We start from the raw sequence: 13,139 nt of genomic DNA on the forward strand, positions 1-13,139 counted from the left end.
CCCCAGGTCTTCGTTATGTTGTCATCTTCCTCGGGGAGGCTTCTGTGCCTTTCCATGTCCCAACTTGGCATTCCAGTTGCACCCTCAGCCCGACCTCTGGTCCATATTGCCTGCTCTGCATGTGTTTTTTCTTTTCCCTTGTCTCTCACTGTCTGAATCCTGGTGACAAAAAGATCACAAGGTGAGAGCAGAACCAGAAAGGGCCTGCCACCCTGAGAGGAGATCAATCCTGGCTTCTTATTAGAGTCCTGAGGTGTTTTGGAGAAATATCTCTTATGCCCTCTTACCAGTTTCTTTCACTCAAATAGGTTGGGCCCAGCCTTAATGTTCAATATTGATTCGATTTCTTGTCCAGCATAGAGCACCAAGGCCTGTGTCCTCCATTCCTGATCCACGGAGAGGTGGGGGGAGGACTGTACTCTTCATGGGATTTGATCAGGACCGGTCTCCGGGAGGGGCGCTCAGTCCAGTCCTGCTCCCAGTGCTGCAGCGAGTGTGTAGTCTCCTCCAGGAGGGTAGCAGGTTCTGAAGAAAGGGGCCAAAAGATTCTTCTTTTAGGGGTTTATTGTCCCTGTGTTCCCTCTGCTGCAGTGGGTGGCAAAAGACTGTCTTTCCACAGAGCGAGGTCTTTGCTGTGTGGTTGAGGCACAGGACAGGGTTGTGTTGATTCTGAGCAATGGACAGTATGTTTTTGCCATCTAGGGTTGACGTCTAAAGCCTCATGGTGCATGAAGAAGCCCAGAAGCAGAGGAGGAGTCAAGAAAAGCCATCAGGGATGGCTCTCTCTCAGGTAAAGCGACCTTCTCGGTGGATTGTCCTGTCTCCTTCCTGTGTGAAATGTCAGGCGTTGGAGTTCAGCATCTCTGGGTCTGAAACATCCTTACTGTTGTGTCTGATCACATTTACCCCATCTTCCCTCAGTCCCTCTTTTCTCCACCTAGAATCCATCTCTCCATGACCTAATGAGGTGAATTTGTGAGGAAGTTGCACGGAGTGTGGTCCTGGGAAGGGCTCATATGAGATGTGGATGGAGACGGGGTGTGAGCCTTGTGGTATGAGAGCTGTTGGGGAACAGGGTTGTCTTGAGGCCATGTCAGCTCTCTAGGTCAGGGTTAGAGGATGTGCCTTTGGCAGTTATACATCAGTGTGCACTAGAACCTGGTAAATTCTGGAATACGAGACTGAGGAGAGTAAATATTTCGAGCCTGAGTTTATAATACATTTGAAGCTGAACAAGGCAAGCATTGTGCTTTTGAGTTCACTCTTTTTTTTTTTTGAGTTCATGTCTCACTCTGTCGCCCAGACTGGAGTGCATTGGCTGCTCCCGGCCACTGCAGTCTCGACCTGCTGGGCTCCGGTGATCCTTCCATCTCAGCCGTCTGAGTAGCCGGAATTACAGGCACGCTGTACCACGCCCAGCTATATTTTGATTTATTGTAGAGATGAGGTGTCGCCAAGTTGCCCAGGTGGGTCTTGAACCCGCAGGCTCAAGCAATCCACTCACCTCAGCCTCCCAACGCACGGGATTACAGGTTGATCCACCGAGCCCGGCTGAGTTCACTCTTAATGACTGGGAATGAGATGGAAAGTTGAGTCAGGGACCTCAGTGACATAGGATGTTTCATTCCATCATTTGTTTTAATATATGACAGAATATGTCAACCAGCAGGAGATTCATTAAACTATGCTCACAGAATCATACCAAGGGGACACTGGTGTTCCTTTATGGACCCTTGTGCAACATTTTTTTAGGTGGGGATGATTATACTTTTTATAAGACCTAGGATCAGCACTTATTTGCCTTTAGAGAGAATAAAACCATAATCTTGTTATTCCAGTTATTGGTAAGCATTTTATTTCTCTTCTTATAAACATGATATGATGTATACATTTGTTTTCTAGTAAAAATTCTCTTTCCTTTCCAGCCACCCCTCATCACATTGCATTGGGGAACCACTGTTCTCTGTTCTGTGGGAAGAGTCCATGAGAGTCCTGTATAACAGTATTTATACATGGTTATAAGGTTTTTGTGATTTTTTTTTTGAGTCGGAGTCTCACTGTATCTCCCAGGCTGGAATGCGGTAGCACACTTACGGCGTACCATAGCCTGACCTGCTGGGCTCAGAAGATCCTTCTGCTTCAGCCTTCTCAGTAGACGGAACTACAGGTGTACACTACCATGCCTGGCTAATTTTTAAATTTTATTGTAGAGATGAGGTCTTACCAAGTTGCCCAGGCCGAGCTCAGTGAGTTTCTCACCACCGCCTCCAGAATGCTTGCATTTTGGGCCACTTGGCCCAGCCATAGCAAGTGAATTCGTGTTGCAGTATTTTAACCTGCACATTTTGAAAATTTACATGTTTCAAAGTTAGGAGACATTGATGGCTCTCTCTTCTATATCCTTTGAGCATTCTCTGAATGAAGACAGGTGGGTCTTTCAGTTTTTTCACTGATATAAAGAATTCCACACACAAAAAAATGAAAAGAAAAATAAAAAAAGCCACACTGGTTGCTTCTGAGCATGCAGTCTTCATTCCAGATATCAGAGGCTTCCTCCAGGTTAGACAGTTGAAAGAGTGCTGGTTCTTCTGGGATGGGGCATATCCTGTATTGATAGATCTGGCAGTATCCTGTCTCTACCCTGAGCTGCAAAGGTGCCATCTGTCACCAACACCACGTGAGATCTCCCACTCATTAAACAAAGTTATTACCATGTTTTTATTAACACTTTGAAAATCTGGGGAAAATTGCAACCCTTTGTGTTTCCATTTTATTTCTTATGAGTCTCAGCAAGTTTTATTCCTTCATGGAATGGACACATATATAAAAAGATGGATTTTTATACATTGCTCTGTTTTCTGGAAATGTTTTTAGAAGCTGTTTTATATTTATTCTGTGAATTTATTCTTAATATATATGCTCAGTTGTCTCTTTTTAGGTTATATAGTTTTTTAGCGTGAAACAGAAATCTTTCCTTCATGCTTCTTGTCTTTTGTTGTATGTCTGTTTGTTTGTAGTATCTTGATTTAGAAGACCTCACAGAGTCCCTTATTACACAGTGGTATGCTTAATTTAGATCTAATGTTTGAGCATTTATGTATACCTGATCTTTGACCCAGTTTCCTGGATATAAGCCCAAAGTCTTTAGAATCTCCAGAGTGTGTGTGTGTTTTTTATTTATTTACATTTTTGTTTTGAGTGGAGTCTCACTCTGTCACCAAGGCTGGAGTGCAGTGGCACACTCGTGGCCACTGCAGATTTGACCTGCTAGATGCAGGTGATCTATCTGTCTGAGTCTTCCAAGCAGCTGAAAACACAAGCGTGTGCCACCACACCCAGCTAATTTTTTTGATTTGTCGTAGAGATGAGATCTTGCCAAGTTGTCCATGCTGATCTGGAACCCTTTGGCTCATGCAATCCTCTTGCCTCAGCCTCCCAAAGTGCTGGAATTACATATGTGAGCCACCGCACCCAGCTGCTGTGAGTGTTTATTATTTGTATACAACTGTGTTGGCTGATAGCTGGCAGCCACTAAGAAGCTTCACTGGGACCAGGCTTGGTGGCTCAGCCTGTCATCCCAGGACTTTGGGAGGCCAAGGTGATTCGATTGCCTACAACCATGGATTTGAGACCAGCCCAGACAATTTGGTGAGACCTCAACTCTACACTAAATCAAAAACTTAGCCAGGCATGGTAGTGCATATCTGTAGTTCTGACTAGTTTGAAGGCCGAGGTGGAAGGATCACTGCTGGGCTGGCTGTGAGTGTGCCACTGCACTCCAGCCTAGATGACGGAGTAAGAAGACTCCAACACTCATACACACAAAAAAGCTTCACCGGAATGTAAGGAAGTATTGAAGGGTTGAGATTTACAGCTCCACTCAACTACCAGAGTGGAAATAGATGAAATTTAATTTGATCACCAATGGCAGTGATTTCATTATTCCTGCCTATTTAATGAAGCTTCAATGAAAACTCAAAAGTACAGGCTTCAGAGAATGACAGGATACCTGAACATGTGGAAGTTCCTGAGGGAACTAATTTTTTTATTTGTTGTAGAGATGAGGTCTCACCAAGTTGCCCAGGTTCAAACCCAGACTTAGGCATTCCTCTCACTTCTGCCTCCTAAAGTGCTAGGATTGCTGGTGTGAGCCCCTGCACCTATCTGAGGACTTTTTCATCAATATTCAAAAGAATATTAGTCTGTAGTTTTGTATTCTTGTCATATATTTGCGTGAATGGTATCAGAGCAATGGTGGGGTCCAAGAATGAGTTTTTTTGATTCCCTCTTTTATTACTTGGAACTGTTTTAGAAGGATTAGTGTTAATTTTTCATTAAATGTTTACTAGAATTGTGAAGTGTGGATGAATGATACATCTGTTCCTGGTCTCTTTGTTGGGAGTGTTGTTTGGTTTTTTTGAGTCAGGATCTCACTCTCTCACCCAGGCTGGAGTGCAGTGGCATGGTTATAGCTTACTGTAGCCTTGTCTTCCTGAGCTACCTCAGCCTTGTGAGTCACTGAGACGATAGACATGTGTTACTATACCTGGCTCATTTTTTCTTTTTTTTCTTTATTTGTACTGTGTTGTCCAACTGCAGAGTTTTTTTTTGTTTTTTTTTTTTAATTCTTAAATCTCGTTACTACTTACAGTTATGTACAGATTTTTTATTTCTTCTTGACTCAGTCTTGGCAGGTTGTATATTTCTAGAGATTTATTCATTTTTTTCTAGGCTAACTACTATGTTCGTACGTACTTGATAGTTATCTGTTTTATTTATTTTTTGTTAGTTTGACATGCAGGTGATGCACATGATGATGTTTCATAATTCCCTTTGTCCTTTTTCATTTTTCTTCTATTTTTCCCTCTTTTGTCTGTTCAATATTTATTTCTTGTACCTGGTCTAGTGTGCTTTTAAACAACTGTAGTATCTTTTTCAATTTAGTTGCGTATTTTCAGGTTTAGGATTTCTGTGATTCTTCTTAATACTTTCTGTCGTTTTGTTGATAATTTCATTTTGTTCACACATTGTTTTCTGATTTCCTGAAGTTGTCTATGTGTACTCTCACTGAGCATCTTTGGAATTCTTATATCTTTATGATTCACATATCTCTGTTTCTTTATTTTCAGTTTGTGGTGATTTAATCTGTTTATTTGAATGGATCTTGTTTCCTTTTCCTTTGTATATCTTATTACCTTCTGTTGGAACCTTGGCATTTCACTAACCAGCTTTTGCTATCCAATTTACTTCGGGGACGCTGTTCTCCTTTCATCTCGACTAGACATTCTAGAGACTACTCAGCCTTTCCTGTGGATGTGTTTTCTCTGGACTTTTGTTTGTAATCTAACGGGAGAGATTTTGCCAGTTTTTACTCAGGAGCTCCCTTGCTGTCTGCCTGCTATTCTGCAGCCTCTCTGGTATCCTGGTAAGCTGTGATCTGGATCTCTCCTTAGCATTTTGCCTGTGTGACTGCAGAATCTAGTTTATGTTGATCTCCTTTGTTCTCAGGGACCCCAAAACTTTCAGAGCTTCTTCGACAATGATAGAAACTTGTCTCTCAGGCAGTGTCCTAAAATTTCAGAGTGTTAGATGGATGTTCCCACACTTTTCCTCCCCTGGGAGAAATTGGAAATTGGTGATTTTCTCACAGTGTCACTGCGTCATGCCAGGGTAAGCCTCTACAAAGAGATGTCTTCAGTTTTCCTTCTGTACTTCTATTAAGAGTTCCAACCTTACAACGATGATTGGTCTGCATATTTTTTTTAAATTTGTGTGTGTGTGTGTGGCGGGTGTTATTTTTCTTGTTTTTGTTTTGTTTTTTTCGTTTTGTTTTGCTTTTAGTTGGGGGTCTCACTCTGTTGCTGAGGCTGGAATGAAGTGGCACGATCACATTTACCTCAGCCTTGACCTCCTTGGCTCCAGCAATCCTTCCATCTTTTCCACATAGCTGGGACTGCAGGTACATGCCATCACACCTGGCTAATTTTTGTATGGTTTGCAGAGATGAGGTCTCGCTATGTTGCCTAGGCTGGTCTCAAATTCCTGGGCTCAAGTGATTCTCCTGCCTCGACCTCCCAAAGTGCTGGGATTACCGGCGTGAGCCACTGCAGCTGGCCCAGTGTTTCTTTCCAAATTTAAAATGAGAGTTCCCTCAGCTTGGTGGTCAGCCTCCCTGAAGGCAACCTTATAAGGTTTGGGGAGCCCACTCAAGTGGGTCATAGAAGGGACGATTCTACTTGTAGAGTAAGCAGAATAACACATTAAGTAGTAGTCTGCTCTGAAAATATAAAGCATGGAACACTACTTGCTCTAAAAGAAATTGATATGCATCAATCAGAGACCATGACCACGTTTGGGAATCAGGGCTCTTTGCTGTTGAGGCAGTGCTTCCTGACTGGGAGCAGCTTTTCTTGGAGGACTTGGTATTAGAAGACATTCATAGGATAATACAGGTAAGCATAATCAAGACATCAAAAATCCTAACATCAAGATGAACATAACCGTCTCCTAGTCTGTTCCACATACATCATTTCTTTGGGCTGCACCTCTGAGCACTTCCTCAATAATACTTTCTACTGATCATTTCCTTTCAAACAAAGCCAGATCTTTAAGTGATTAAATGAGTCTAAAAACATGCCAGGCCTTTTGGCATCTTATGGGCCATGAAGAATCTCCTTAAAATCCTGGCTTACAAGAAGAGAGGAGATTCTTGTCCGGACAAGTTGATTTTCTTTCCCTAGGTTCAACCAATAGTGACACAAGGTAGAGGCCATTGGTGCACTGTGATGTAATGGCATATTTATTATGTCCACCTGAGGTTTGAAGGGCTGTGTGTTAGGATAGGACCTTTCTTACATGGGGTGTGTCTCTTATGTTTTGCATTCTAAACACTGTAGACTGTTTAGAATTGCCAGGAATACCTGTTATGGACCAACCTGGCAAATACCTAACAGGGTTTTTCACTAGATCTCTTGCTCATGGTGATCTTCATTTTCATGAAGGCAAAAATTAAGTTTTGAGGACATTTACAATTTTTATGTAAAAGAGTTTAATAATTTGATTTCTGAACATTTCTTTTCATCTCTTTCCTGCTCCTGCTCTTGGGAGTGGCAAGAATAGTGGCAGAATTATTGTGTATTGGAGAATTTACTGATTTGTTTTACAATGCAACTTGTGACAAAAGGCCCCTTCTCACTGGCAAGGCAAACAGTTACTCCCCAATGAGGAATACAATCATTCAAAAGTGGTTTTGTAGCTGAATTGAATCAGTCTTCTTCCAAGGATGGTTTTTCTTCATCTGGAAATTTGCATTTTTATGCAAAACCCATATTCATTTTTTCTTTGTTCTCTCTTTTGATTCTACACAGGTTTCCAGTGAGAAATTCCCTAATTCAGTGTTTAAATTGGACTTGTACATGGACTTCTATGTATACGTGTGGCATTGTAACAAAGGAAGTGGCTTGATGTCTTTGATAACCTCATTTGGCTACAGTAGAGTTCTTTAAGATAAGTCCCTTGCAAGCTGGATGTATTCCAGATGTGTGCAAACCATATTATGCTTCTTGAGTCCTTTGCACTCTGATGTCCCCTGTGAGGGAACATCGTAAATCTAGCAAACCAGTGAGATGGTTCCTCACAGAAGACATAAAAAGATTGCTAGTGATTATACAGGATACACTTATGCAAGCACAAATTTTTCAAAAATGTATCTTTCCTTGAAGTTTTCCATTCAAATTGTGCAAAATGCAAATAAAGAGATGGAATATATAATGAGATATATGTAAAAAAAATCAGCTGGTGTTATGTAGAAGGAGGATATGTGAAGTGCTTTCACGGTGGTGCACAGACTGGGCGATCATATCTCCTCAGTAAGATGGGAACAGAGCTTTCTCCCATAGGCTGTTATGTCACATAAGTTAGTACATCTAAAGGAGTTAGAATCATGCCTTAAACATGGCCACTGTTCTCAAATATCTGTCATTCCTATTGCTGTTGTCATCACAGTTTTAAGATTCTTTCCTTAAAGCAGCAGTGGACATTGTCGTCTCTGAAAATACCACTCATGTTCTAGCTCATTGAGAGACTGAATGTCACTGGTGTGTTAGACATATTAACTAACATTTCTATAGACATAAACTTGTGTTGATTTTTAAATTGTACATTTATTGTATTGTCTAGAAAACTGGGAAATTCATACCTAAGGAAAACTAATAAATCAATTTGGCAAAGATAATGTGCTCCAAAATACCTCATATATGAGAATATAGGGGAAAAAAGACTCCATTTTTTTCTGCTATATTCTTACAGCACCAAATACTTCCAGTATTCCAGGTGTAGGTTTTCTACCACACACGAAACAATCAATTCTGCAGTGGACCCAGCTGGGTGTCCTCTCATTCAATGCAGTTCTGATACTATCTACCTGAATATAGTGTCAGATCCCACAGGCATAGGGGCTGAGTCCCAAAAAGTGTACCTACTTCACAACCGTTGGCACACAGGTTGTGGCCTTTGCTTCTCACTGGCTATAAGTCATAAATTTTCATGACCCCCTCTTTGAACTCATTTAATTTGCTAGAGTGTCTCAGAGAACTCAAGGAAACACTTCACTTAAACTTGCCCATTCACTTTAAGTACTATCACAAAGTACACACATGAACAGCCAGGCATAGGCAAGCTATTGGCCAAGCCAGGCATAGGCAAGCTATTTGGCAGGAATGGGCTCTGAGCTTCCATGCCCACTTTGGGTATGCCCCTTTCTCAAGGAGTCTCTGCATATCTGCCTGTCCCAAACCCCCTTTTTAATTTCCTTTTTTTCTGGAGGCTTCGTTTGTAGGTGTGACTGTTTACATTATTGGCTATTGTGTTCAACTGACGGTTGAGTTGCTCTTCCCTTTATGCAGCGTTGAATGATGGGGCTGGAAGTCCCGACCCTCTAATTCTGCCTTAGTCTTTCTGGTAACCAACCAGCGGGTCGTTGAATTCATATACAGAAAGATCCTTCTTCCTCCAACAAATCTAGGTGTTTTCTTGTCAGGAAACGAGGATGAAGACCAAATGCAGATGTCACATTATCACTGCGTGGATGTGTCCGCCCTTTCACCTCCATTGAATCTACTCGTACCATTGTCTCCTCTTCTCATTTTATGTGAAAATTAGAATTTTCCGCATAGTCACTCAGTGAAATGTGTTTTTCATTCTAGGGACGGTTGACATTCAAGAATGTGGCCGTAGTATTCTCTCGGGACGAGTGGAAACGCCTAGACCCTGCCCAGAGGGCTTTCTACAGGGACGTGATGCTGCAGAACTACAGAAACCTCGTCTCCCTGGGTGAAGATAACTTTCTTCCAGAAGTCAAGACGTGTTATTGTGGGATTTTTGAATTTGTGTGTATGTGTGTGTCTATGGGTACGTATCTGTGTGTGGCTGTGTTGGCACTAATCTTTCCATTCCTTGATTCCATTGAAGATCTGTTAACTCAGAAATGAAAAGTCTAATAAATGGAGAATTTGGACTTTGTCTCCTTTCTTCAGATGTCCTATTCCCTTTGTGATATGTCAGTGGAGATTTTCAGAGCTTTTGCATGCATAATACCTTGTGTCAAACTTTTTATGTGCTCCGTTTTCTCTTTTCTACCTCTGAACTTTTGATTCAGTGGTTCAGATAGAGAGAGAGCTAGATGTCTGCAAATTATGGTGTGTCCTAAGCATTCAGTTGAATTTTTGAAATGCCTTTCTAACTCCATCAGCAACATCCTCTCTTCTCGCATGAACATAGGGCTGCAATTCTGGAAAAGCTCCAGCACATTATATTCTTTTCTTTTCATAAGTAGAAATACGTCATTTTGACCTGAGTATTATCTACATGTTGGAGCAAGGGAAAGAGCTCTGGACTGTGAAAAGTCAATTGAAAAGAGCAAGTAAACCAAAAGGATAGGAATGTATTAAAGGTGTGATCATAGGTAAGAGCTCAGATAGGCAGAGACAAAGCCTCTCACTAAAGAGTGTTTGAGCAACTCTCTACTAATAGGAGAATTCTTTGGGAAGATAAAAAAGTTTAACAGCTGTGGTCACCGCTAGGAAAATATTTTTCCCCACTTAACTCTGTGTTCTTTAGATGAAAAGTTGATTCTTCTACCCTCCAGTGTTGCTACAGCTCAAACAGCAACACATGGAAAGTCCTTATCATGATTACTCTGTTTTCTGGCTTCTGGGAACTCTTGGTTCCTTTCACAGGGGTTCCTCATCCCCTTGGTCTCTTTTTTGGTTCAATCTGATCCTCAATTTTTTTGTCCAGAGAGATAAGAGGTGAGGCCTCCAGAGGCCTGACATCTTGACCTACCCATGTACCATCCCATTTCATGTGATTGGAAGACCCACTCAGGAGATGGAAGGCAGATGTCTTCCTTTGCATGTGACACCCATGAAGCTTCATGGAGCTGTCTCTGGATACCTCTGCTTGTTGTGTCCCTCAGCCATTACCTCCAATCTGCGTTAGCCATACTTCCTGGGTGTGTGTGTGCTAAGGGAATGGGTTGGACCTTCTGAGATTTCACTCTGTATAATTGTAAAGACAGTGGACTGAAACACCCTCTTTTTGCTCCCCACTCCTACTTGGGGTATATGTGCTATTTTTTCACATTTTAGTGTGGGAGAGTCCCATCTCAAGGTCACATAGAATTTGACCCCCATGTTATAGTTTTCTCTCTCTTTTACAGCTCTTAGTACTCTTTGAATTTAGAAAACTTTGGCTCTTCTTGGTGTTGTTCTCTGTTTCTACGTTTTCCTCGGAAACTTGCTTTTGAAGTACGTGATCCTAGGGGCTTACACGCCATTTATTTTTTTCTCCTGTGATAGCCCACTTTTGATTTATGCATAGCTTCTAGTGGACTATCTTATGGAGTGGGTTTACAGGGTAACATAAAATTGGAAAAGCAGAACACTATGGCTAATATGATTGAATATTATCCTGCTACATACTGAGATATCACTTAAATCCTCTGAGTTCAGTTGTCAGCATCTTCCAGGATACTGAGATAGAAATTATCAAGCTAGCATGACTGATAAGTGTTTCCATTCTGTTTTTGAGACATCACACAGATGCGTCCCTCAAGCACATTGTGACAATATTGATCACATGTACTAATTAATGATCAGCTCCTTTGAACCACCAGTGATATAGCCATTTCTCCTAGGGACTGCATTGTTCAAGTTCACAAACTCAAATGTGAGAGACTCTCAACTAAACTATTGTTCATGGCACAGGTTTTAAATCCCCTTTGTGTGCCATTGTTCATTTTCACCAACAAAACCATTGTCCCATTTGTTGTAGGTGTAAACCCAAAACAGATATAATGTTGATGCATCTTATTGACGAGCCTTATGAAGTTGAATGGTATATCTGCGTTTTAAGTTTGCTATCATGTTTTAAGCAGCTTTTATGTTGTATGTTTCCAGCCATTGTAAGTGAACTTGTTATTTATTTATTTAATCAGAAGTTCCTTGTAGTCAAATCAATCTTGAATAGAAAGAACAAACCTAGAGGCATCACACTGTCTGATTTCAAACTGTATAACAAAGCTATAGTAATTAAGGTAGGGTGGTACTTGCTTAAAAACAAATACATCAACCATGGCACAGAATAGAGCAGAAATGAACCCATACATGCATGGTCAGTTGGCTTTGGAGAAAATTGCCAAGAACACAGTGGGATAAAAAGACAGCATTTTCAACAAGTGATGTTCAAAAAACTCAATATCCACATAGAGAAGAATAAATTGGATGCAATTTATACACTATATACCAAAATTGACTTGAAATGTATGAAATACTTAAACATCAGACATGATCATGTAAAACTACTAGAAACAGTCACAAGGGAAAACCTACATGACAATGAAATTTTGGATTTGACCTTAAAAGCTTAAGTAAAAATAGCAAACCTGTAAATGGTATAGCATCTAAATGAAAATGCTTCTGCACAGCAAAAGAAACAACAGAGTAAGGGACAACCTACAGACTATGAGAAAATATTTGTAATTCATACATTTGATACCGAGCTGATATCCAATATGTATGGGAAACTGAAATTACTCAATTCCATAAAACAGATAACCAAATTAAAAATGGGCAAAACACCTCAATATACATTTCTTAGAAGGAAGAATACAAATTGCCAACATCTCTAATCATTGCAGAAATGCAATTGATACAGAATAAAATGTTACTTCACAGTTGTCAGAATTACTGTTGCTCAGAAAGACAAAAGATATGTTTTGGCAAAGCTATGGAGAATGGAGAATTGTCATACATTGTTAGGCAAATGTGAATTAGTGCAGGCATTAAGAAAAACTATATGGAGATTCCACAGACAACTAAAAATAGAAGTACTGTATTATCTAGTGCTGCCACTTCTGTGTATACAGTTGACCCTTGAATAGCACAGGGTTGAACTGCATGAATCTGCTTGTACGTGGTTTTTCTTTTTTTCAGTAAACATATTGGAAACTTTGAAAGAGATTTGCAACAATTAAAAAAACACAGACAAACTGCTTTGCCTAGAAATATCAAACAATAAAAAAACCATTAGGCCAGGCATGGTGGCTCAAGTCTATAGTCCCAGCACTTTGGTAGGCGAAAGTGAGAGGATTGCCTGATCCTAGAGCTTCAAGACCAACCTGGGAACCTTGGTGAGACTTCGCCACTACAACATATGAAAAAAATTGGCCAGGAGTGATAGTGCATGCCTGTAGTTGTGGCTACTTAGAAGGCTAAGGCAGAAGGATCCTCTGAGCCCAGCAGGTCGACGAGGGTTGGCCATGAGCATGTCACTGCACTCCAGCCTGGGCAACAGAATGAGACTCTGACTCAAAAAGCAAAAAATAATTGGAAAAGAAAAAATTAGATATATCATGAATTTGTAAAGTATATGTAGATACTACTCTATTTTATTGTTTGCTACCACAATATATACACAAATCTATCATTAAAAACTGAAATGTATCAAAGCTTATACACACAAACACTGACTACACGTGGCACCATGTGTGAGAAAATATATATCTTAAGAAAAGTAAAGATGCAATATTAAGTCATAATTGTATTCAATGGATTGTAATATATACTATCCTACTGTAATAA

At 40.6% G+C, this 13,139-nt stretch overlaps 1 protein-coding gene across 1 annotated transcript; it reads left to right on the top strand.

The window, feature by feature from the left end:
- The first annotated feature begins 702 nt into the window (after window positions 1-702).
- LOC103258266 (zinc finger protein 480-like) lies at window positions 703-9,519 on the top strand. The gene is made up of 2 exons (XM_008055948.1): window positions 703-790; window positions 9,204-9,519. The coding sequence occupies exons 1-2, from the start codon at window positions 722-724 to the stop codon at window positions 9,486-9,488; spliced, it is 354 nt and encodes a 117-aa protein (XP_008054139.1). The 5' UTR covers window positions 703-721; the 3' UTR covers window positions 9,489-9,519.
- Window positions 9,520-13,139: the final 3,620 nt, after the last annotated feature.

Source organism: Carlito syrichta, unplaced genomic scaffold (genome assembly GCF_000164805.1).
Source record: "Carlito syrichta isolate Samal-C Ts95f unplaced genomic scaffold, Tarsius_syrichta-2.0.1 Scaffold302045, whole genome shotgun sequence".
In the NCBI taxonomy this organism is placed as follows: Eukaryota; Metazoa; Chordata; class Mammalia; order Primates; family Tarsiidae; genus Carlito; species Carlito syrichta.

Bases quoted from the DNA above. Each gene is read 5' to 3' on its own strand.
- LOC103258266 (XM_008055948.1), top strand. From the start codon at position 722: ATGGTGCATGAAGAAGCCCAGAAGCAGAGGAGGAGTCAAGAAAAGCCA. The intron at 791-9,203 runs GTAAAGCGACCT...TTTTCATTCTAG, and splicing joins CAGGGATGGCTCTCTCTCAG to GGACGGTTGACATTCAAGAA.